Source organism: Glycine soja, chromosome 2 (assembly GCF_004193775.1).
Source record: "Glycine soja cultivar W05 chromosome 2, ASM419377v2, whole genome shotgun sequence".
NCBI lineage: Eukaryota > Viridiplantae > Streptophyta > Magnoliopsida > Fabales > Fabaceae > Glycine > Glycine soja.
In genome coordinates this window covers 33,188,317-33,213,966 of record NC_041003.1, presented here as the reverse complement: position 1 = coordinate 33,213,966, position 25,650 = coordinate 33,188,317, and the positions used below count along the sequence as shown (strand labels likewise).

The 25,650-nt window shown below is 36.3% G+C and overlaps 1 protein-coding gene across 1 annotated transcript; it reads right to left on the bottom strand.

The window, feature by feature from the left end:
• Nucleotides 1–12,215: 12,215 nt before the first annotated feature.
• LOC114392775 (calcium-dependent protein kinase 32-like) lies at nt 12,216–19,907 on the bottom strand. Its single transcript, XM_028354003.1, has 8 exons — nt 18,735–19,907; nt 17,724–17,847; nt 17,466–17,609; nt 16,732–16,884; nt 16,469–16,584; nt 16,197–16,364; nt 15,597–15,827; nt 12,216–12,698 (listed from the first exon to the last, which is right to left on the bottom strand). The coding sequence occupies exons 1-8, from the start codon at nt 19,215–19,217 to the stop codon at nt 12,540–12,542; spliced, it is 1,578 nt and encodes a 525-aa protein (XP_028209804.1). The 5' UTR covers nt 19,218–19,907; the 3' UTR covers nt 12,216–12,539.
• Nucleotides 19,908–25,650: the final 5,743 nt, after the last annotated feature.

Sequence of the window (25,650 nt, the reverse complement as noted above, 5' to 3'; positions counted from 1 at the left end):
TCACTCGCCTTTAGCAAATTTTATTTTCTTTCTCTTTTCATTGTTGCCCAACTTCATGCATGCACTGTTAGCATTGCTCTTCCCGCCGGTTTAGCAGTGGTTCCTACTCATGGTTTCTATTTTGTTTTTTTTTTTTTGTTTTTTGTGTTGCTTTTAGAAAACAAATATGCTTTGGCTCGGAGGGGGAAGCAAGGGATAAATTAGTTTTTGGGATGTTGAAACACGCCCATGTGTCATTTGAAATCTTGACTTAGATATTTTTGCAGTTTGGACTTTGGGACAAAACCTTTGATAAACACACTCTTTATTCTTCCTTTTTTTATTTTTTATTACGCTAATTTTGCCTAGGCCGCCCTTTCGGGTTTTTAACCTACCGGGTGAGAATTTCTGATCTGTCCCTAGGTTCACTTGAGGCTCATGCATAGTGCCTCTCACTGCCCCAGTGTAGGGCTCTGAGGTATCTATTGTTGTCTTTTGTCATGACCTTGTAGCAAGGAAAAGTGAAAGGAACTATGCAGGTTCTCAAAAATGAATTTTCAAGGACGAGAAATATTTAAAGGATTTTCAATTGATAGATTAAGTTGAAAGACTCTTGTTCTTGACAACTCACTTTTCTCTCAAAAGACAACTTTTAAGAATGAAAAAAAATGAGGTCACATAAATGTATGTACTTCTTATTTTTTAATTGAAACACAGTCAATCAAATGTTTTTTTCTTTTTTTTTTTACTTTACTCGTTGTTTATGGCACCCTTACCAAACGTGTAGAACTAGCAATTTCGGATTGAACGGACTTGGAGATCAACTCATGAGCGCAAGTCATTCCAATGAATGTTCAATAAATATTCAAAGATGTAATTGTGAGAGAATAAGAGACAAGGACATCAAATATATCACATTATTACCATTATGATTGTTGTTTACAGTAATGGCATAAACTTGAAAATTCTAATGATTCATTGGAGACATCTAACAACAACCTTCAAATTTCCCCAAGTATCATGCATAGTATCGCTCAACAACATCAGAATTCACAAGCAATTGTCCTCCTTAAATTTTAGCCAGCCTACATCAATTAGACTTTGCACCTTATGTTTCAGGGTCATACAATGCTCAATGGAATGCCCCGGAACTCCTCCATGATTAGCACATGTTGCATTTGAGTTGTATCCTCGGGGAAATGGAGGTTGAGGAATATTTGTGGGGATTATGGCTACCATTGCATTATTGAGTAGATATGGTAGTAAGTTAGCATACGACGCCGGAATTTGGGTGAATTCTACAGGCTTCTTTTCAAGAAAATTCCTTCCCTGGTTGGTGTTTTGATTCGTATTAAGGGTGGTGTTTGGTCTCAGATGTGCAGCAGGCTAGTTTTGTGGCTGATTTAGGGGCGGCCATTGTGGATGATTGGGTGTTCTTGGCTGGTAGGGTGGTGGGTAATAAGAAGAACAAATATTAGTTGAATATTGATATTGTTGAGCTAGTGGGAAATTTGGCCATGTAGGAACGACAGTCACAGCATGGGTTTCTTCCTCCTTCTTATTCTCTCTATTTTCCCCAGGCTTCCTATTCATCAAAGCAGCATAAGCAAATTTGCCTCTTCTTAGGCCTATCTCGATCCTCTCGCCTGCAAACACTAGATCTGCAAAAATCAAAGGCATATATCCCACCATCTTCTCATAGTAGAACACGCGTAATGTATCTACTATCATTGTTATCATTTCCCTTTCCATCATTGCGGGTGCTACTTGAGCCGCTAGATCCCTCCACCTCTAGGCGTATTCTTTGAATGATTCATTATCTCTTTTACACATGTTCTGTAGCAGCATTCTATCTAAAGCCATATTAGAATTGTACTGATATTGCCTAATTAAGGCAACCATTAGGTCCTTCCAGAAACAGACCCGGGAAGGTTCCAGATTAGTATACCAGGTGACGGTTGCCCTAGTAAGATTTTCCTGGAAGAAATGCATCAACAATTTTTCATCTTTCATGTATGCCCCCATTTTCCTACAGTACATCTTCAGGTGATTCTTGGGGCAAGTAGTACCCTTGTACTTATCAAAATCCAGCACCTTGAAATTCAGAGGAATGACCATGTCAGGCACTAGGCACAACTCTACCATGTTAGCAAAGGCATAATTTCCGCCTCCTTCAATGATTCTCAGCATTTCTTCTATATGATCAAATTTTTCCCTTTCCACCATGGCAGGAGGCACTCTTCCTACTGCAAAATGCAAGGGTTATGATTGTGGGCGATACTGAGGGCCCCCCAAAGTGTTTGGCAGGGGTATGCCACAAAATGCCTGCCCCTCAGTGACATATTCGAGGTGAGGCTTGAAGTCGGCTAGAGTGTGGTCTTGGGGTACTTCATGTGTCTCCCTCATGGGTTGAGGGACCTGTGCATGACCGGATTGGGGTGTTGGCTCTCAATGGGTATAGGAGCGAAGTTATCGACATTCCCGTCAGAAGCGTGTGCAACATTGGGTGGTGTATCATTGAGAGGCAAGCCATATGGTGGGAAGGAATGCTTGCTCTGGACCTGCACAAAATGGGGGCCTCTCATACTTCCCAATGCCCCGCCTCCCTGACCTACCATATCTGAGACTGGATGATTTACTTGATTGAGGCCAGATAGGTGAGTCGGGTCCACCTCAGTGGCGGTACTTGCAGCAATGATTGTAGCCATGTTGACCTCCATTGCTTTTCTCATACTCATCATGGCTTCGCTCATTGTGGTCATTTGCTCTTTCATAGTCTCCATGTCGGCCTTCATCTGCTCTTGCACCTTTTTTATTTCATTCATCACTCTAGCTTTGGCACGCATTCAGTAAGGGCGTCGTAAAGCGCATCTTTTCCTTTTGATTACAATGATTATAGTTCTTATTTCAAGGAAAAAATGCAATAAGCAATGCAACCAATGTGAAAAAGAAAAATAAGCATGGATGTATGTGAATGATACATTGTTGAAGTATTGCAAATTTTACACAGGACATCCAGTAGAACATAGGGTCGAATCAATTCAGATTTTCATTAAAACAATATTGTTCATTACATCTTGTCAGAGCCAAAGTGCAACTGGAAATAAAACATGGACATCAACAGTCCCTAATTTTGTAAATTATTTAGCTCAATCATGTGTTGGCAGTAGCCAAAGAAGTTATGTAAACTCGATCCATCTTATGCCCCAACTTTGGCAAGCTGGTTACTTCCATACTTGACCTTGACTTGATGAAAACCTTTTCTTAAAAGCATGTGCTTGGTTTGACCCCATAATCCAAGGAATAGAAATTTTGATTGACAATACTTTGACAACCTATCATAGAGATGAATGATTAAGGCATACTTATGCTATGCATAACAAATGTAATTATGAGATCGACATGAGATGTCCGACGAACCATCATTTTCTAATTAACAATGCATTAGGTACCATGTTCACATGATTTTCAATCATTCTTCAAGAGAAATAAGTGTATAATCCCAACATGGTTTGTTTATAGCTATCATCATGGTACCCAACACATTTAACTAAGAATGTGGTGTAAACTTTCAAGCTTCATTGTGACTTTCTTTTTGCTCTTTTTTGTTTTCTATTTTGGAAAATGAAAGGCATGAGCAAATATGTGTTAGGATCATGCATGAGTGAACATAACATGCGGACGATGAAAATAGAATGTATGCAACTGGCAAAACAAAAGCATGCTAAATGAAGATGTATGATAATGCAATGACTTATGCAAATGCAATGCATGAATATGATAAATGATAAATGCAGGAATGATATGTCCATTATGATGCCATGAACAAATGCATAATGCGATCAAGAAACAAGCCAGAGTGAGTTTGCTTTGTGCCCCTAATTCAGGAACCTAATGGAAAGGATCCCAAAGTCCACTTCTAGTGACAACTCCCAAGGGTGGTTTCATGTAACTTCACTGGCTTCTAGAGATATCACCTTCTTAGGTAACAAAATTGTGATGATAGGGACTACCAATGAAAATGCCTCACCAAAAGAGGAAAACTCTAGGTGAAGCTTCATTATTATCAAGCGAGTCAGAGACCCAGCATGACTACAAATCAACCTCCACTACCTATGGCTCAGACCCGGGTATAGGGCCCAACATCTAAAGGTGTGTGAAAAAAGTGTAGGTGTCATGTGTGAATAGAGCAACCTAAGTATAGCACATGTTGTCTATCCTAGGGTTCAATGGCACATTTTATTTTGTGAAAATAAAATAAAGAAAAAATCATGATAAAATTACACACTCGATGAAAATGGCTTAACTTTCTAGCAAGTCCCCAGTAGAATCACCATCTGTTGAGTTGGTTTTATGCTTTTGAATGATTCATTTTAATTACAAACAAAAAGGTCGTAAAGGCGTTGGACCTTGAAACAATCTCAAGTGACTTTTTGATGGAGAGAAGTCCAGTTATGAGTTGGTTTTATTTTGGTTTTGTTTATTAGCTTTCAATCTCTTTAAAGACAACTTTACGAAACTAGTGATCAGTTAAGATTAAACTTTACAAATAAAAAATGAGATTACCAATGATAGATGGAGAAGATGAATATGCACATAATAACAGAGGGGACCCCTAAGGGTACATAGATCATACTCAATCCTTAAAAACAAAACTAACCGATTGTTGCACGAGGAACACAGAACAAGAAAACGATGTAGGGAATTATCACAGTCACGATTCGGTAGCGCCTCATCTTTGTTTCTTCTTCTTTCTTTCTTCTATCAACTCTTGAACCTTGGAACCCCTTAAACCCCTCCCCCATCACGGCTATTTATAGGGAAAAAGCCATTTTGGGGCGGTTAAAGCTTGCCCAAGCGAGCTGGTTGCTTAGGCATGAAGCTATTTCATGGCCCAGGTGAGCCAAATGCTAGCCTGGGTGAGCTACGGTCTAGAAAAATCCAAAAAAAAACCTTTTGCCCCCTTCCTTGGTATCCTTTTGTTTTCTTGATCAAAACACTGAGTGATTCCTTGCTTCGCGCTATAACTACTATCAAACACCGTAATTCAACTAGCAAGAATCAAAATATCAGCAAACGATAGTCCCCGGACGAAATTAGGGTCTGACACCCCCCATTAACAGACCCACCAAACTCTAATTTCAAAGCTCCACCACCTCAGCCTTTACCACATATAAGCCTTAATGCCCTTTCTATTTTGTCCACCCCTGTAACTTTTCGCGTTTATGGGTTTATTCACTAGACTCACCTCACTTTCCTTATCAATAGTGGCAGTACCCATAGCTTCATCCAGCCTCGAGTTGCCAAGTTCTTGGCACTACTCATGGAGGCAATTTCACCATTGAGGGTCATCATTGCCAATGGGTCCATCCTAGAGTGTCGTCACCGATGTGCCGACATTTCCCTTCTCTTACAGAGTCACTATTTCACCATGACCCTCCATGTTTTACCCATTAGTGGCGCAAATATGGTGTTGGGCATTGATTGGTTGAAGGAATTGGGCACCAAGGTTACTAACTACACCACTCTTTCCATGAAGTTTAACCACTTGGGTCATTTTGTGGAGCTTTGCACGGATGTTGCATCTAGGCCTATCCACTCTTCAACAAATCAAATTAAAATAATGTTACACAAGGGCTCCACGTCCTCCACGTCCTCCCTCTTCCATTTTGCCCTCCAACCCACTAACAACCCAAACCCGTGCCCAGAACTGCCTCACCCCATACCCGAAATCCAAGACCTCATTACCAAATTTTCCCCCATCTTCCTCACCCCCACGACCATTCCCCCACCTCGACATATAGTCCACCATATCTCTCTTTCCCCCTCCACCAGCCCTATCAATGTCCTTCCATACAGATACCCTTACTTTCAAAAATCTATAATCGAGAAATAGGTTTTAGAATTACTTCAATCTGGCATGATTCGTATAAACCATAGCCCTTTCTCTTCCCCCGTGCTTTTGGTGAAGAAGAAATACGGTTGTTGGCAAATGTGTGTAGATTATCGTGCTCTCAATGTCATTACAATCTGGGACCATTTCCTAATGCTGACAATAAATGAGCTACTGGATGACCTCGACCATGCTTCATGGTTCTCCAAGCTGGACCTTCGTCAAGGCTTCCATCAAATTCTAATGGCGGAAAAGGACATCGCCAAAATGACATTTCAGACACACCATAGGCATTATGAATATCGAGTCATGCCTTTTGGTTTGTGAAATGCTCCCTTTACTTTTTAGGCCACAATGAACGTCGTCCTTTAGCCATTTTTACGTAGGTTCACAACAATCTTCTTTGATGATATACTTATCTACAATGAGTCCTTATCAGCACACCTAGAGCACTTAGACTTGGTGTTAAACACGTTGTTACAGGGCAAGTTCTATCTCAAGCGTTCTAAATGCTTGTTATCCCAACGCCAATTGGAATACCTGGGCCATATTATTTTAGGCAATGGCATTGAACCCGATCCATCAAAGGTTGTCGCCATGATACAATGGCCGATACCATCATCTCAAAAGGACCTACGATCCTTCTTGGGCCTCATTGGCTTCTACCAACATTTTATCAAAGGTTGTCGCCTCTCACTACGCTCTTATGTTGTGACAAGTTTCACTAGTCACCGAAAGCTCAACAAGCTTTCGACAACTTAAAACATGCCATGACCTAAGCTCCTATACTGATGGCTCCTGATTTCTCTGCTTCATTCATTCTGGAAACTAACACTTCCAACACTACCATGGGAGCAATACTGGTGCAACAAGGCAAGCCTATTTCTTTCTTCAGTAAGCAATTCACCCTAAAACTGTAACACACTTCGACCTATGTTCGGGAATTGCATGCCATGACTGCCGCTATTCGCAAGTGGCGTCAATATTTACTAGGCCACCCTTTCACCATTCTCACGAACCACCGGAGTTTAAAGGACCTCATGACTCTGGTTATTCAGGTGTCGGAGCAACAATATTATTTATCCAAACCATTGGTTTATGACTATCAGATCCAATATAAAAGTGGTTCTTCGAACATGGTGGCAGATGCCCTCTCTCGAGTGGAAGGGGGTGTAGAGGCCTAACTTCTTATTCTTTCTATTCCTCAATTTGTGTTCATGGACCAACTCTGTGAAACCCTACAAGCAAGTCCTATTTTTCAGAACAAATTTTCTCTTCTTTCCGCAAATCCAGCAGCCTACCCTGATTACCAGTTACATAATTGTCTGATCTTATATAAGGGCAATATCTAGTTCAATGATTACAACACTTTTATTCCTGCTCTGTTGACTGAGTTCCACACCACACCACGTTGTGGACATCTTGGTGTGGCCAAGACCATTCATCGCATCCAAGCTAGCTTCATTTGGGACCACTTAGAGCGTGATGTCAAATCCTTCATCCAGAAATGCCCAACATGCCAGCAAATCAAGCATGTGACTTGCAAACCCGCTGGCTTATTGTAACCTTTACCAATCTCATCGGGCATTAGGGTTACACAATCATTATGGTAGTGGTTGATCGTTTCCCAGAAAGGGGTGCATTTTGGCACCCTCCCTCTGCACTTCACAACCTTCAAAGACGCTACTATGTTTCTTGATATGGTCTATAAACAACATGGAAAACCCCCAGCAGAGGTATGAATCTTGTTGAATGGTCCTATAACACTTCCCTCCATTCCAGTAGAGGGATGACTCCTTGTGAGGTGACTTACGACAAACCCTCACCCTCCATACCTGGGTATATCCTAGATTCTTCTCCCAATGAAGGTGTGGATTCTATCCTCACCACACAAACGAAAATTCACGAGGATCTAAAATGACATCTTCTGAAAGCATAGAAAAACATGAAAAGGTTTACAGATTCCAAACACTGGCATGACAACTTCGAGGTTGGCCGATGGGTGTATGTGAAACTTCGTCCTTACCGCCAAGTCTTGGTCTTGAGGTCTGCACACCACAAATTAACCAAACGTTTCTTCAGACCATTTGAAATTATCCAGTGCATTGGCAAGGTGGCTTATCACCCCCGTTCACCATAAAATTCCAAAATTCATCCCCTCTTCCACAATTCATTACTCCGCCTACACCATGGTCCACTTCCACCTAGTTCCAATATGCTTATGCCATAGGCCTTCAACAATCACCCAGTTCTAGAACCTCTCACCATCTAGTCTCATAAGATGGATACCACAACCACTCCTTCGATGGTGATGGTTCTAGTTCAATGGCTAGGACTCTCACCCGAAGAGACTTCATAGGAAGCATGGAAGACAGTGTGTGACAAGTTTCGCCTTAAGGACAAGGTAAATTTTTCAGCGGGTGGTATTGATAGCAACCAAAACCCAAGCATATTGGATACTACAAATGCAACAGAGGCCCAAGACAGTAGGCCCAAGAGAAGTGCAACTCGACTAGCCTACCTTAAAGATTACGTGTAACAGTCGTGGATATTAGCAGTGTTTTTTGTTTAGCAAAATGCCAAAGATTGTTAGTAATTCTGAGTGGCATTGGTGGATTGATAATTCTGTTAGTAGTGGAATTCTGTTAGTTGCCTCAATGAATTGTGAGTATGATTAGCACCAAAGCTTATATAAACAAAACATAGAAAGGAATAAAAGCAAAATATGAATTCCATTGTCCTCGAATTCAAGGTCCCTTTCTCCTTGTTTTTTCCCTCTCCTCCTATCACTGATGGTATATTATTTTATAGTTCATTTTTTTAACATTAGCTTCTTTAATTTTGGTTATGGCCTCCTAAGATTTCATGTCATTTTTTCCTCCTTTTGCATTTGAGTTTTTCCCCATAAAGCATTGGATGTTATTCTAATGTTCAAAGAGGATCAAGAGCTAGTTTGTAAGATGCGGGCTGCAATATTATGGTTGGGAAATATATCACTCTAAGATCCTGACAATGAAAAATCATATTGAGGTGGTGAATGATGAAGGTAATTGTTAAGAAGTTCCACATCAACTAGGAATATGGTCAAAGTAATCTATACAAGAGTGGGCAATCCTCCCTCCTTGTTTCATATTGTCTATGAATAACATAAAGGGTATATTTGAAATTTCAGTTACTAAAAAATGACTTTGGTTTTTCTTTTCTATTGGAAACTGTAGCAAATGTTGCTTTGCTAATGGGTTGCAGTTCCCATGAGCTAATGGAAGTATTATCTACCCATAGAATCCAAGCTAGCAAGGATACCATTACCAAGACATTGACCTTGGAGCGGGTTTGTCTATTACTTGAACAATTTAGTTGATCTAGTTTTCTATTTCTCCTAATTGTATTGTATTATTATATCCAATTTTTTATCCTATATTCAGGTAATTGATGCAAGAGATGCATTAGCAAAATTTATTTATGCAAGCTTGTTTGATTGGCTTGTAAAACAAGTTAACAAGTCACTTGAAGTGGGTAAATGCCGCAATGGGAGATCCATATGTATCCTTTATATTTATGGGTTTAAGTCATTCCAGGTAAACGATTTGTATTAACGTGTTTATTGATGTTTCATAGATAGACTCTTTGTTAATAGTTTATTATTTTTCTTTGTAGAATAACAGCTTCTTCATAATTTTGTATAAACTATGCCAATGAGAGACTTCAACAACAAAACAAGAAAATGCTATTTGTATCACATGCTAAGTATGTATTTTGAACAGACTTGGTTAGATTGACAACAACATTGCAATTTACATGTTTCAGGATTACGAATTAGATGGCATTCATTGGACCAAAGTAGATTTTAAGAGCAATCAAGTGTGTTTGGATCTCTTTGATAAGGTATTTATATGATTTAAGATTTCTAAAATTTTATAGTTATTCCTCTTTTGTTGAGCTGGAAACCAGGCCAATGTTTTTATTTTTTTAGCATTCTTTTTTAGGTTTTTTACACTGAAGATAGATTATTTTCAGAATCATATTATGTCCAGATCGTAATGTTGGAGTTCAGATTATTCTATGTGACTAGTATTTTCATTATGTACTCTGTTGTATAACATGCAGAAGCCTTTGGGGCTACTCCCTTTGTTGAACAAGGAATCGAATTTCCCCAAGGCCAGTGATCCAACACTTGCAAACAAACTTAAACAGCAACTGCACGATAATCCTTGCTTTAAAGGGGAAAGAGGCAGGGCTTTTAGTGTTTGTCATTATGTAGAGGAGGTAAGTATTAGTACTTAGGACCTTTATTGGTTGTGATCTTTAAATTCAAATTGATCCTTCAATTTAATTGCTACAAAATCTACTTGGATGTAGTTTTTAAAGTTGATTTAATCCTTAAATTTATTGGTTTAAGCTTTGTGTTCATTTTGAAAATAGTGCACCCAGAGTATTGCAGTATCAAGTGTTTATGAATCAGGCATCACTAGATACTTTTAGTGGTATAGTATTAGAAGTATTAGAGTATTATTTGATTCATGTAGCTAATCCCACTTAGTGAGAAAAGGCTTGGTCAAGCTGGTGCACAATGCCTATGATGAATGTTTCATATGCCATGAAAGTTTGAATGATCTAATGTCTCATTCTAGATTTCACTTGCTTCTATATAGAAATACTTGAATTTATGATAATTTGAAAACTGGATAACCAATAGAAAATGCCTTTTTACCCTTTTGATTTCTCATTTTTATCTTTTTTATAAAAAAATTTCTTATTAATTTGATCTTCAAGAGTTGTTGAAATTTTTTATATGCTGGAAACTAGAGATAGTAGAAGGAAGCATGGTTATCGAGTTAACTCATTAACTCTTACGAGTTTACGAGTCCACTTGTCCTCTGCGAGTTGATTCTTGGATAAACTCTTTTTTTAATAAACTCTGGGTAAATTCTATAAACTCTAAGTAAACTCAGTAGACTCTCGAGTTTACCACCGAGTCAACAAGTTTGCAAGTTAAAAAAATTAGATCAAAATGTAAGTCACTTTTTATTCTTTTCTGTGTGGTTAGCATTCAACATACCTTCATTTAGCGTGTTATTCTCAAATACAAAATTCTCACATTTAATAATATCAAACCATTGTTCTCTAATAACATCAAACTTTCTATGAGAATGATCTACCACTACTATAACCTCTACAAGTTATTGTCTAGTAATGATGTATTATTATTACTAGACTTGATTATTTAAATATTCTAAATTTTATAATTTACTGTTTTGCTTTATTATATTGTTGAAATGTTTAATTAGTATATTATTTATAGATATTTTGTTATTATTTTTATAACTCGTAGACTCTTACGAGTCTACAAGTTGAGCTTACAAGTCGAGTCTATGAAACTCTCACGAGTCTGTGTAAATTTTCGAATTTGATAACCTTGAAAGGAAGGGTACAGTCAAATATGGTGTAGTCCATGCACTAGAAAACTCTTAAAAATATTACTTTTTAAGATGATTTTTTGAAAAATCATCTTCAAATTCTCTTTTTTTTTTACATTTTAAAACAAAAGAAAATAGACATTCTAAGATAATTTATGTAAAAATCAATATAAAAACCTGCTTGTTAAGCCGATTTAAAAATCATTATGAAAAATATTGATTTTTCACAAGACAGATTCAAAGACGGTCCAAGACTGTCTTTAAAAGTGACTAAAAATCAACTTCTTTTAGTAGAGGCATATGATGTACAAAAATCATATTGAACTAATATTAATGTATACATGCTAATGCAATATGAAATAAAATAATTAAAAAAAATTAATATTTTAGTAAAAATATACGCAACAGAAATGTGAACAGACAGGCGGTGTGTTTCAACCAGTAGTAATAATGATAATAGTAAATGCTCTATCATCAACAGTGTCGCATAATTTGGATGTTGCAACGTTTGCCGGCCGAAATTATTGAGCAAGCTATATATCATTACAATTGCCATCATTTTCCGGTAAAGTTGAAAACAGTTTGTCCTTTTTCTACACTTTGTTTCATTAGTGGGGGAAGAATCATTATCGTAAAAATGGTGATGATTTGTTTGACTATCCTACTCCTAAAAAAATGACCATTTCTTCATGCACCTCCAAGTTGCATCCTGCCTTCTTTTTGAATTTTATTTTTATCTTTAGGATTGATCATTTTGAAAGTCAAAATCTGTAATCAGTTCATAATGTATTTTACATTCTGGATTGATCATTTCAGAAGCAAAAAAGCAATGCATGAAGTAACTTTGAGATGGAGGAAACCACAGCCTAAGAAAATGTCTTTGTGTTCTCGCCCAACGTTTAGACAAGAAGAAGAAAAAAGTACAATTTCGTTAAATATGCCAAATGATTATAATATAAGTGTGACTATTTGAAAATATTTACAGTCACACATTGAAGACTTGTCCAATCCTCCACCCTCTCCTTTCTCCAATAACACCCTCAACAAACCAAAAGAACTTTAAAAAATGAATACTGCAAGCCACAGACATTACTTATCAGGCCTATATATATCCTATTTAATTAATCCCTCGAAAGGATATAACAAAAAATAGAGAGAAAAGAATAACAATGAAGGGGAAAAGAATAAAGGGATGAGGATGACTTCTTCTCCTTTGGCTTTGCCCGAGTAAAACAATATTTCTAATAAAGTCATCTACCGTCATCATTGTTTAGTTTCAAAGACCCGTCCTTGATCAATTTCTGACTTAGGCTAGAGAACCTCTCTCTTGAATACTGCCTTGATGCTTTCCTCCAATCTGTGCCTGCCTTCATCATCGCGGCAAATTCCTCATAACTTATTCTTCCATCCTGCAATCACATGAAGGAAAAGGTCAAAGGGTGATTCCAAGACAAAAGATCTACAAGGTATTTCTTTAAAATTAAAATATAGATCAAGTATTTTATCAATACGAGAAGTGTTAAGAACACACTCTTTCAAACACATTTTTTCTAATTAGTTAAAATTTATTCAAAACTAAAAAATCAGGAGAGAGAATCAATGAATGTGATGTGAATCCCGTGAAATTATCATTTTCAATAAATTTGACCAATAAAAAAAGTGTGTACAAAAGACTATGATATAGAATGTGTTGTATTCCTAGCAATTCTCTTATAGACATTTGTTGTGCCAAGATCAGATTTTACTTCACAAAATGATGAGTTTCTTGTATGAACAAGGATAAGCAAAATGTAAAAAAATGAACCAAAAAAACTACACAGAACTCACAGCAACCACTTTTATTCAATCTCTGCAGAATTTTTCTGGTTACAGAAATCTCTCTTGTGATCTAGGCTATACAAGAAGAAGGAAATAGAAGCACTATTTCAAGTCTAATCAACTTAAAACTACCTAACTGTTAAATGTTATAACATAATAACAGAAAACAGAAAAATAACTAAGTTGGTAAAATCTAAGAGAACTAACTAATGGTTGTTAATGAACCAACATACAAGAATCATATAGAACATCTTGGAGTTCCACAACACTGCATAGGAACCACACATGAGAAAAAAATCATTCTCAACTTTAAATTCCTAAGAAATTAAAAACTTCTCTTGTACCAAATATCCCTTACCTTGTGTTTGGATAAGGAATTTTAAAATTTTAAGGAATTTGAAATATCAGAATTTGAAATGCTTTGATTTTAATTTCTCTCATTTTTCGAATGTTTTGTTTGGATAAATCAATTCAAATTTCTTCAATTTTAAATTCTTTGTTTGGATAGGGAAATTCAATTTCCTCCATATTCAAAATTTCAATTTTATATTTTAAATAGATGAAATTTTAATATCAAACTTTATAGAAAATAAACACAATCTAATTTTGAAATATTAATTAAAAAATATTTTCAATTTTTAATAATTTATAAATACAAAATATTGATAATTTTAACTAGGATTATTTTGTCTGACCACAACCAGTGATGTTTTCAAATCGATATCAACCAAGGCTATTTTTCAGTCGACATCAAATACGGTTTCTTTTTGTCAAAGTGTGCCGGGAATATTTGTCAGTTGATGTTAGTCGGGACTATTTTTTGACTAACGTTGGTTGAGTCTATTTTTCAGCCAATGTTGGCCAGATTTTTTTTACCAACATCGGCTAGGGTTTGTTTGGCCAACACTGGCTAGGGTCTTTTTGAACAACATTGACCGAGGCTATTTTTAGCCAACGTCAGCCTAAAATATCCTAGCAGGCGTTGACAAAAAAATCTACTCAATATCGACTAAAAAATAGCTTGGTTGATGCCAACCAATAGAACCTACCCGATGTCTCCTGAAAAGCATCATTGGTCAACATTGGCCGAAAAATCCCTATTCGAAGTTGGCTAAAAAATAGTCCTGACCAATGTCGAACAAAAAACCCTACCCAACATCGGCTATAAATTATTAGCCTTGGTGGATGTTGGCTAAAAACTAGCTCTGACCGATGTCAATCGAAAAAACTCTAGTGGATGTCGACTGTAAGAACCTAGTCGATGTTGACTAAAAATAGTCATGTCCGATGTCGGTCAAAAATACCTAGATGGTGTTAGCAGAAAAAATCCTAGTCAACATCAACCAAAAAACCCTAGTGATGTCCGCAAAAAAATCCTAATCGACGTCGGCTAAAAAGATCTAGTTGACATCAGCCAAAACACCTTAGCTAACATTGGCTAAAAAATAATCCTAGCCGATATTGGCTAAAAAAATAGTTTTGGCTGATGTTGGCTAGAAAAACCTAGTTGATGTTGGCTGAAAAATCCTAACAGGTGTCTACTCAAAAGTTAGTCATGATCGATGTCGGTAGAAAAAATCTAGCCAACGTCGGCCAAAAAAAATCATTGGTCAACATCAACTGAAAAAACCTGGATGACAACGACAAAAAAAATCATTGGCCGATGCTAGCAAAAATTTCCCATTACTAACATCAGTGAGAAAATAACTCTAACCAACATCATCTAAAAAAAATATTAGTCGATATCGACAAAAAATAACTTTGGTTGATATCATACAAAAAAATTCTGACCGAAAAAACCTCAACCAACGTCAGTGAAAAACAACTTATGTCGATATCGGCCGTAAAAAATTTTGTCACCCGTAGTTACACTCACAACTTGTGAGTGTTGAGCGAGAAAGAGCCGTGAGCAAGAACGTGAGTTATAGTGAGCATCTCTGAAATAAAAAAATTCAAATTCTATATTTTTTTAGAGAATTTGAAATTCCACTATTTTAGTCAATCAAAATGATTCATAAAAATATCAAAAATTAAATCTCATTTCAAACAAGCTATTTTATCATGAATCATTTTAAATTCCTTGAGAAAATGAATTTTGTTTTTAAATTGCTTCATCCAAACACACTATAATATTTTAAACCAGATGGAAGAAAGATAAGTTATAAAAAATATTTTAAATATAATCCTTTTTTCTGAGAGTGTTAACTCGGGATATCTCCACTCCAGCTGAAAATCAGAAACTGATCCCTCAAGATAATGAGATATATTTAAGAAACTGGCCTTAAAAAATAATAATGTCTAAGGGGATGCTTAATTTAACTATTTTGTTCTCGTCATAAGAAAGTTTTGTTCAAAATTTGATCTGATATCAAACAAAGGCACAACTATGCGTTCAAGTATAAATGAACAAATCAAGCCGACACAATTTACTTGAAATTTTAACCCCATACAAAATCAAATTGAATAAAAAAAAAGTGAAATATACTGACCTTATCTGTGTCCACATCATGGATAATTGCATTGATGACTTCTTCACTGTTTGTTTCAATCTCATCAGCTAAGACATTATGTAACTCCTCAATTTCAATATATCCACTTTGGTTCTCATCAAAAAATTGGAAGGCTTTGTGAAGGTGCTCATCATTGTCTATCTTTCTCAGATGAATGGAAATGGCAACAAACTCGCCATAATCTATGTACCCATCGTTGTCTACATCACCCTGTATAAGCAGCCCCCAAAGATTAAAAGTTCAAGAGAGTTTTCTATGGGTATGAATGTGTAAAACAATAATTTAAAGTAGTACATTCAAATAACCCTTGTTACTAAAGTAAAATAGGAAATGGCATCAAGAGGATTAAGAATGTATGCTTGTAACAGCTTATTACTTCAAACTTACCTACTTAGAAAACCAGTTTGTGTTAGCATTTATAAACTAATAACTCATACCAAGTTTGCAATTAATTAGTTTGATATATTACAATGAACATAAAATTTTGAAAAACAAGAGACCAAACTACTTATTTCTTCACACATCAATTGTAGAACAAACAGAAAAGAAAAGTTTCCAGATAAAGTGAAAAATACTCACAGCATCCATAAGTATTTGGACATCCCCATCAGGAATTTGGTGACCTAGTTTATGCAACCCTACACGCAGCTCATCGACGCTAATCTTGCCTTTATTGCTTGTATCCATCAGCTGGAATCCCTCTTTTATTCCAGCAGCTTCTTCTAAGGACAAATACTCTGCAATCACCTGTTCACATGAAAGTCAAGAGAACTGAATCAATAAATTATAAATCAGAATGGAGATATATTAATAAACAGTTTGGAGAATTCAAATATTGTTGAGAACATTACCCTCAAGGCTCTTTTCTTAAGCTTGTTCATTACAGAAAATTGCATGAGCCTTGATCTAACAGTTTCTCCTAATGAAACATTAGGAGCTTTCTTTTCATTCTGTAACCATGGATGATCTGCATTTAGTGAACAAGCAACATTACCATCCTCACATTTTCATTTCGCAACTTCTAAGAGAAAAAATATTCCACATAATTCTACACTTCATCTCCCTAAAAGCATTATATATATATATATATATATATATATATATATATATATACCTAACACTTCTTGTGCAGTAAGCCGGCGCTTAGGGTCAGGATCGAGCATCTTCTTCACAAGGTCTTTTGCATTATCAGAAACCTTTGGCCATGGCTCCCTTTTAAAATCAACAATAGATCGAATAATTGCTTGAGCAACTCCCTGTTCAGTTTCTGCATTTAAAACACAAAATATTTAGAAAATCAAATGTATCACCCAGATGAAAGCAAGAAATAATAATGTAATTGAAATTGTACCAAAACAATGAAAAATAAGCAAAACATACAATATCATCCTATATCTTATATTAAACATGCAATGCATGAAAAATATCACATTAGCACAAAATAACATCTTCATTATGTAAAAAGATCATTGTAAATGATTTCTCTAAAGAAATGGAATCATAACGTTGAATTCTTTAATGATCTATCAATCCATTGGATAAACATGTTGATGAATCCAGTAACAGTAGCAGCACAATTACTAATCTCAGCAACTAATGTTCAGAAGATAGATCATGCTGATGAGTTCAATATCACTGGTCAATTAGAAAGTGTAACCAATACACAATATTTATTTAGTAACAAACAGACCACTCTGTTTTTGCTGAACTGAAATTCAAAAACATGCATTATTCCTCTTCCAACACCAAGAATATCTATTACTAATTTACTATAATAAATATTTAGTTAGTATACTTAAGATCTCAAACTCACAAAAACCACAACATCATTCAGAATACAAAACGAACCTGCCCAAAACGGTGGAACGCCACAAAGTAATATGTAGAGAATTACTCCAGCACTCCAGATATCTATTTCAGGGCCATAATTACGCTTTAATACCTCAGGAGCCATGTAATATGGGCTTCCAACTATCTCATTGAATCTTTCACCTGCAAAAAATGGCAAACTTTAGCTTATTGTAAATGGATGGAAGCAGCAAAAATGCAAAATATTAAGGATCAAACAACAACATTGAGATTCAATAACTAGCCAAAAGCATTTACCTGGTTTGAATAAAACCGACAATCCAAAGTCAATAACTTTCAAGGGTGCTGTTTCCTTCTTGTTTCCAAACAAAAAGTTCTCGGGTTTGAGATCACGATGCATCACACCATGCTCGTGGCACACCTACACCACAAAAAAATACAAAATAATCATGATTTAACATCAGATTTAGAGTAACCAACAATCAAATAAAAGGAGAGAAGCATTCCAAGGACATAGGTGCAGTGAAGAGCAAAGAATCTTCATACATGCCAACAAACAAATTATACCTGGCTCCCATATTTCAAATTAAAGGTTAAAATGCCATTTATACGTAAAATATATTTGCAGAAGGATTGATGAGTGAGATACACAAAAACAGTTCGTTCTTCAACAGAAAACAAAGTAAATGCCATTTTTTATATATATCCCACACTCATCACGAAAGGAAATGTATAGAAAAAGAGTAATAACAAAAAATTACAAGCATCAGTTAATTTAACACCAAAAAATCTCAAAGTATTATTGTAGTATCTGAAATTATTAGTCACTAATAACATCAACATCAAGTAATACTCAATTCTAGTTTTTAAATTACCAACACAATTACTAAATCTGCCAAATGTTTCATAAGTTCAAAAATTAACGTATTAGACTAAGGACAAAACTTAGATGCACTTCTTTATGTACCTTTAGTGATGTTCTATGATAATATTGAAATTTCACCTACATGATAAATATTTACACTAAAGTTCAAAATAAGTTCTTGAAATGAAACTCCAATTTTAATTGAAAACAACACTAGAAGTACTTAAGAAACACTATTTATGTTTTATCCACAGACTAAAGCATTACTTCAAAGTTAAATTAATTCTTGATTTAATACTCTCTATCCTTGTTATAAGAAACAAGTTTTAGTGTAATTAAAAAAAAAGGACAGGGACAGGAGTAGTATATTATTAGAATAAAAGAAAAAAAAAACACACAAGACAGAATCATGTATAGTAAACAGAAAAGAATTGTTACCGGACCTTCACGACTTCGACGATGGTTCTGGTGACAGTGGTGGCAGCGCGCTCGGTGTAGTGGCCGCGCGCAACGATACGGTCGAAGAGCTCGCCGCCCTCGCAGAGCTCCATGACGAGGTGAACGGCATCGTCGTCCTCGTACGTGTCCTTCAACGACACAACGTTCGGGTGTTTGGGCAGGTGCCGCATGATCTCCACCTCCCTCCTCACGTCTTCAATATCAATAGCCGTTCGTAGCTTCTTCTTGGAAATACTCTTGCATGCTAATTCCTCCTTCGTTTCCCTGTCGCGGCACAGGTACGTCACCCCGAACTCGCCGCGTCCCAGCTCCCGGCCCAGGTCGTACCGCAGGCCGATGTCCCGGCCCGTGGGCTCCGTCAGCACCACCAGCTTCTTCCCCCGCCCGTCCTCATAGGGATTCCGTTTCTTCTTGTGTTTTTTTTCTTTTCTGATCTGACGGGATGGCAAAACGCAACAGTTACCCATAGAGATGATCCAATGTGAAGGCTTACACGAGCGTGGACAATACCTCAACAACAAGATGAATCTAAAACAGATAATATCTCGAATGTGATGAACCTATAACACGCAATATCTCGAATGTGGTAAACCTAAAAAAATAATAATATCTCGAACGTACGTGAAACTAAAATGGATAATATTTTCAGGTGTAATAAACAAACCTAAGGTCAGAATAACTCGAAATCAAAACGAGGGAATGTTTATGATTTTATAAATGACACGTAAACAAAAGAAGTGGACAATCCTTAGGATCCGATGATACAATGCATGATGTATGTTATGATTACCTAGACAGACAATGTCTAGAATAAGATTATACAGACATTGTGTCGGACGCATAAACCTAACAGTGTGACAGACCGGAGGTCGAAACACCTTGAAACCAAAATGAGGATTATTTTAAGGACAAAATCATGAACAATTACGACACATGAAAGCAGAAAATACCTCGAATGCAATTAATCTAAGAATTAATGATTGTGATTTGTGAATATGGGATGATGATTTAAGGGAGGATTACGGGGAAGAGGAAGGAGAGGAGACCAAAGATGAAACACGGACGCTTGGTCCGGCGTCTCCTTCTTCTTCCTTAATCCTCTTTTTCTAATGCTCTTTCTTTGTGTTTGTATTTTTCTCTCTCTTTAAATTAAATGGGATTTCCTCTCCGTAGAAAAGAATGTAATATCCGAAATTTAGATATGGAATCATCCGCTTTTGTTTTCTGCTTCTTTATTTTTGGTAAACGTGATGTGAGCGCATGTGTCACTACCTGCCACTGGTAACGTGGTGATACGTTGCTAAAGTTTCATTAATGAATAATTGGGACTTTTTTAAACGTGTTGTTGAAAGAATGGACGGCTATGCTTGTTTTCTTGTTGTGTGGATGTGGATAGAAAAAGTTGTATTGGGAATGAAATTTATTTTTGTGATATTTTCTTTTTAAGGATTGATTTTTAATTTTTTTGTTAAAAAAATAACGATGAAAAATCGCACTAAAGTAATGTAGATAGAATATTTATTCATAGGAAGTAAAAATAAAAAATAGACCATATGATCTAATTGGTCCTTTATCTTATTATTTGGTTTAATTTGATTTTTATTTTTTTAAAAAGTTATTTTGATCATTTATGTTTTACGAAATAATCAAGATGGACCTTTTGTCCATGTAAACTTAACCCAGAAATGAAATAAAGGTATTAGCAGTTAAAAGTCGTCACAACGTGTAAGTTTTTTTGTCTTCATCTATCTTGTTTCTTCTTCCTCCTTCCTCCTCCTCCATTATCTTCGCCATCTTCTCCAACTCAACAACATTCAATAAAAATTTGAAGACCTCATCTTTAATGAGAGAAAGAGGAAACAAAGAAAAGGTGCAAAATGAATTGAATTGGGAAAACAAAAAAAACGAAAAAAGTAGAGAACCTAATCGAGATCGAAGAGTAGATTGGTAGCACCTGGAAGTAAAAAATAGACGGACACTCCAAGAGGAATCACCCTCCATGGATGGCTTTTGTTTGTTTAGGCTCTGATTATGATTTTGAATAGGTTTTGGTTGAGGAACAGAAAGGACAGTGACAAGTGTGCACAGGCTAAACAGGTTTCGCACGACGATGACAACAACATCTCCATGGAGATGTGACGGTGACGACTTCTACACTTTAAGGCATCCTCAACATTCCCCAACGCATCACTAGCCCATATCAAACACTCATCCTTCTTTGTATTTTCCACACTATTTTAAATTGCGGCATTGCCAATGTGCCATCTCAAGCTGTGGCCATCTCGCATCGTGCTCTGTTAGAACAACATCGCCATCCCTCCTCCATTCCAAAGGTTTTTCTACTTGGTTCTCAATTTTGGATTTCTATCATCGATTAACACTTTGGTGATGTTGATAATGAGGTTAGGCGCAACTCCAAGGGTTTCCATGAGTCAAAATGTAGTGCGTTCTAAAAGGAATAAAGCACAAGGGAGCAAATCAAGATGATGGTTGGTTTAGAGAAGGTCATGATGACCTTGCAAATCAAACATCAAACAAGAGGGAGGACAAGGAAAAAGAAGAGGAGGAAGATGAAGGGAAAAAAACTTATATTTTGTTGCGGTTTTTAGTCGTCAATATCTTTATTTCATTAATGATGTTAAGTTTGTACTGATGGTAGTGAAGTGTCAAAAATACCACAAGAAGGGTGCTTGAATTGTGTTTTCACAAAATTTTAACTCCTTTTCAAAAGTGAAAAGGTTATTGATATAAGTTCATAATGAAACAGTTCAGAATCCAGAATTGTTTGGGTTCAGAACATAAAAGCAAGTACCTCTAGAAAAAGGTTCTTAAACAGTTTAGAGCTCTATTTAAAAAAAAAGGGTGTTTGTTTATAAAGACTTTGATAAAAGAGTTTAGTTTTGGAGGTATTTGTGAAAGGTTTCTTGTCTTAAAGATATACAAAAACTAGTTAACAGATTAATAAACAAAAAATTAGTGCATGAAGGGAAAAGAGTAATGCACAGTGATTTTTATATTGGTTTATCCTAACCTTGGGACTACGTCCAATCCTCACCCTTCAAGATGAGATTTCATTAACATAACTTAGGATAAACCAACAACACCACTGGATTTTAACCTTTCCATCCCTGCTGGACTTTCAACAACAAAGAGGTTTATGTGTTTGGACTGCACAAATACAGATCTTCACTTCACAAAGGGTTTCCACTCAAGAAATTACAGTCTCTTATATCTATCTTAGATCTATTATAGATTACAAGCTTTTTACAGAAATGGGTCACTCTCAACAGAGATGGTTGAAACAAAAATGTAGATTTCTCACACAGGGATTTAGCATGAGTTGCTCTCACTAGAATGCTTCAGCTTGTCTTCATGATGCTCTTGAATCACCTCTTAAAGCTACAAAAAGATCATTCATGTGGAGCTCACAAAGCTGACAAGCTTTTGGAGCAAGTAGATAGACTTAACAGCTATCATGAAATGACAACTAGCAGGATCATTTTGAGGTTCCCATTCTAAGAAACTTTCTAATGAGCATTCTGAAGTAACATTAGAATGGTAATTCTAATGATAGTTGAGAAAGGATCCATACTTGAAGTAGATTATTTTGATGAAGACAAATTGATATGTCTTTCTGATGTGGGACAACTTCATCAAAAACACATCTTAACAACATAAACCATTATTAAGTATATTGCTTCATAAGTTTAAGCAAAGGTACAATTATTGGTGTATTAGTATTCTATCCAAGGTTAGGCTATGTAAAGTTTTTAGTCTTTTATTCACTTCTCAAGGACAATTTCAACTTGATTTCATCTTTTAATGTAGTTGGCATTCACTTTTGGATGTACCCTCAATGTAAAGTGAAATGTTGTCAATTTCAATCTTTTGATGTGCTCTCTGTATATGTGGCATCATATGGAAGACAGGATGTTATCCTTGAGATGCATTATGAGCCATTATGAACTCCACTCTAAAGTTTAGTCTTCAGAGTTAGGTTTTTCATCATTCTGATATTTAATTTGATACAACTTCATTCTGATATTGGATGCTCTCTATGTAGCCTTTAATAAGTCTTCTCTGAGTAAGCCATGGTTGTTCAGTTCTTTGCCAAAAACAAGTACTCCTAGGGAAGCATTCTTCATTATGCATATAGGCTTCAAGGAATCTTCTGAGCATCATTTTGAGTGCTTCAAAATGAACTAACATGTTTGTTTCTTAATAGATTTAACACTAAAACACTTGAGCCGAATGTTAGTCATTACATAAACCCATCATCCTTACAATTTGCATTGTTAATGGTTTTTCATAATTAAAAGCAGGGATGTGGATTCAACAATATCCCCATTTTTTTATGATGACAAACCCTTAGGAGAAATTTTAAAGGGTGACATTACCTTTCTAAGTTTTTCAAGTTTTAACTCCCTCTGGGAGTGTGCATCAATATTGTTTCATATTAATTAGAGGGAAACTGCCCCTCTATACATGCATTTTTAACTCAAGTTAACATATTCTTCAAAGAACAACATAATGCAGGGATAGAAACAGAAGAGATAGAAAGGAATAACCATTAATCAAGATCAGTTTCATTAAATAAATAGGATCATACAAAAGATATCAACAAAAAAATTATAAATAAGCATATGATCATAATCCTACAAAAAATTATCTCCTTCCTACACCAATCTCTCTTAATCTTCTCCCCCTTAGTCATTAAGCAAAAAAGGAAGGAACAAAAGGTAAAAATCAATCATGCTTGTTAGGAGAGGAGTTTTTTGAAGATGAACAAGATGAAGCCATGGTAGTAGCTCTTGGTGGTGGGGGGGGGGGGGGAGGGGGCTGATGTTGCATAGGAGCAACTTCAGGGATTAAGGCAGGTCTGACCTTGTCAGATATCCACTCTTCAAGATGAAGGAACCTTTCAATGAAATCATTTATAGTCCTCTGAAGTTGATCAAAGTTGGATAACAATAACTTTTGGTGAGAATGAATCTTCCTGACTTGCTTCTCCAAAGAGTTCAGCCTATTATCTACTGAACTTGAAGGAGGTTCAACAATAGGTGGATGAAAGGGAATGTGAACAATTGGTACCTTCTCTTGAACCGTTGAAGGTGTTGTAGTAGTTGACTCATAAGGAAATTGAGGGAAGGGAATGGAAAAGGTTAAGGCTAAAAGGGAGAAAGGCCACAAGCAATTTTGATAGAAGTGTGAAAGATAGGAGAGTTGATGAGATTCAACATATTTTTAGTATTAAATAAAGAATCCTTCACAGACCCAAAGAGGTTCTCTCACCAACTGCAACCTCTGGTACATACTGAATAGTTTTAGCAGCAACTTCAACCTTTTTTGCCTTCTTAGAAGGCTCTTCTTGCTTGTCTTCTCTCTTCTCAATGCTTTCTTTCTCCACTCTGGAACCAGTAGTCCTCATCTTGGCCAACACATTAGTAATGATCTATGTATTGCAATTCTCATGTACAGGTTTAGAACCCACAATGTTCTAAGCTTCAGCAGCCTCTACGTCCTCAAAAGGGTGGATGTCTTCATTCTGAACTCCAGCTTTCTAAGCTCTTGAGTTTTGACCTTCGGCTTCTTCATTTTGAGTAGATTGACTACTTTCATCAGCTATTGTCACCTCATTTCAAGGCTCATAATGGTTTTCCTCACCCTTCTCTTCCTTAGAAAGATCCTCCTTATATTCTTTTTCCATTTTCTGAGGGGGCACTTCCTTGTATTTCTCATTATGAGCATCCTTATAATGGTCTTCATAAGGCTTATGCTCCTAAATTTTCTGAGCATCCATAGAACTCACTTTTCTTTCGTAGAAGACTTCTCAATTTGTTTAGAGATCACTTTCTCTGAGATAAATATTTCAACAAAAGGATAGGAAACTTCCTTCTCTTTTGCCTTCCTTTCTGAGGTTTCCTTTACCTCCTCAAACTTGGACTGAAGGCTTCTACTAGCCCTAACCTTTAAACTTTTCCTACTTTTGATAAGATAAGTGAGAATGGTTGGGGATTTCTTGGCAGGCACATTGCCCTTCTTTTCTTTCTTTTATTTCTTCTCCTTCTTTTTTTACTTCTTCTCATCCTTGTTTTGAGCATCCTCCTCATCAGAACAAGTGTTTTCCTTCTTCATTTAAGGTTAGGGGTTCTACTTCAAAGCTGTAAAAATTTTCTCTCCCCAAGTCAGCACCTCATCATCCCTTGCTTCATCATCTAGAGGTACACCAAAACACCTAAAGATTAAGGTCATCAGCATCCCATAGGGCAAACTGGAGGTTGACTTAATGGGCCTAGCTTCCTTAATCATGCGATTGATGATTAGATGGGGTAGGCTAAGTGGAATATTCCTCCAAAGGCAGTTAGCGAACAGAAGATCATGGTCATTTTCCCTTTGATAGGAACCAGCTTTGGGCAACACAAAATGTATGTTAATCTAGTGGGCAATCCTTCCAAAGGATATTAGAGACTTGGATTTCAAGTCTTCATCCTTATTCTTGAAGAACTTCTTCATAATTTTGTTCTTTCTGAGGCCTATGATATCACACCAGTCATCACAGAGCCTAGAACTAACAACAAGAACTCATAAAAGATCTACTAGGAACTGTTCTAAGATCAGAATCTCAATCCTCTTCAAGGTAAAATTGTTGTTATCCATCATAGCAGCTGCAAAAAAGGCTCTCACCAACCTTGGATAGACAGGTTCATGTACTTCAAAGAACCTTGTCCACTTTTGCTTCTTCACAAAGCACATAATGTCTCAGCCACATTCTTTGATCTCCAAAAGATCAATTTACCTCTCATTGACCACTTTCTTGTTGACCTAACTGTTGTCAAACTTCTCCTTCACTTTCCTATCACTAAATAAGGCAAGGCCTTGTATTCTGACCTCTTTCTCTTC

Coding starts and splice junctions, on each gene's coding strand:
- LOC114392775 (XM_028354003.1), bottom strand. CDS start 19,217: ATGGGTAACTGTTGCGTTTTGCCATCCCGTCAGATCAGAAAAGAAAAA. Junction 17,610..17,723: donor GTCGGTTTTATTCAAACCAG/GTAAATGCTTTT, acceptor CATTTTTTGCAG/GTGAAAGATTCAATGAGATA. Junction 16,365..16,468: donor TTAAGAAAAGAGCCTTGAGG/GTAATGTTCTCA, acceptor TCATGTGAACAG/GTGATTGCAGAGTATTTGTC.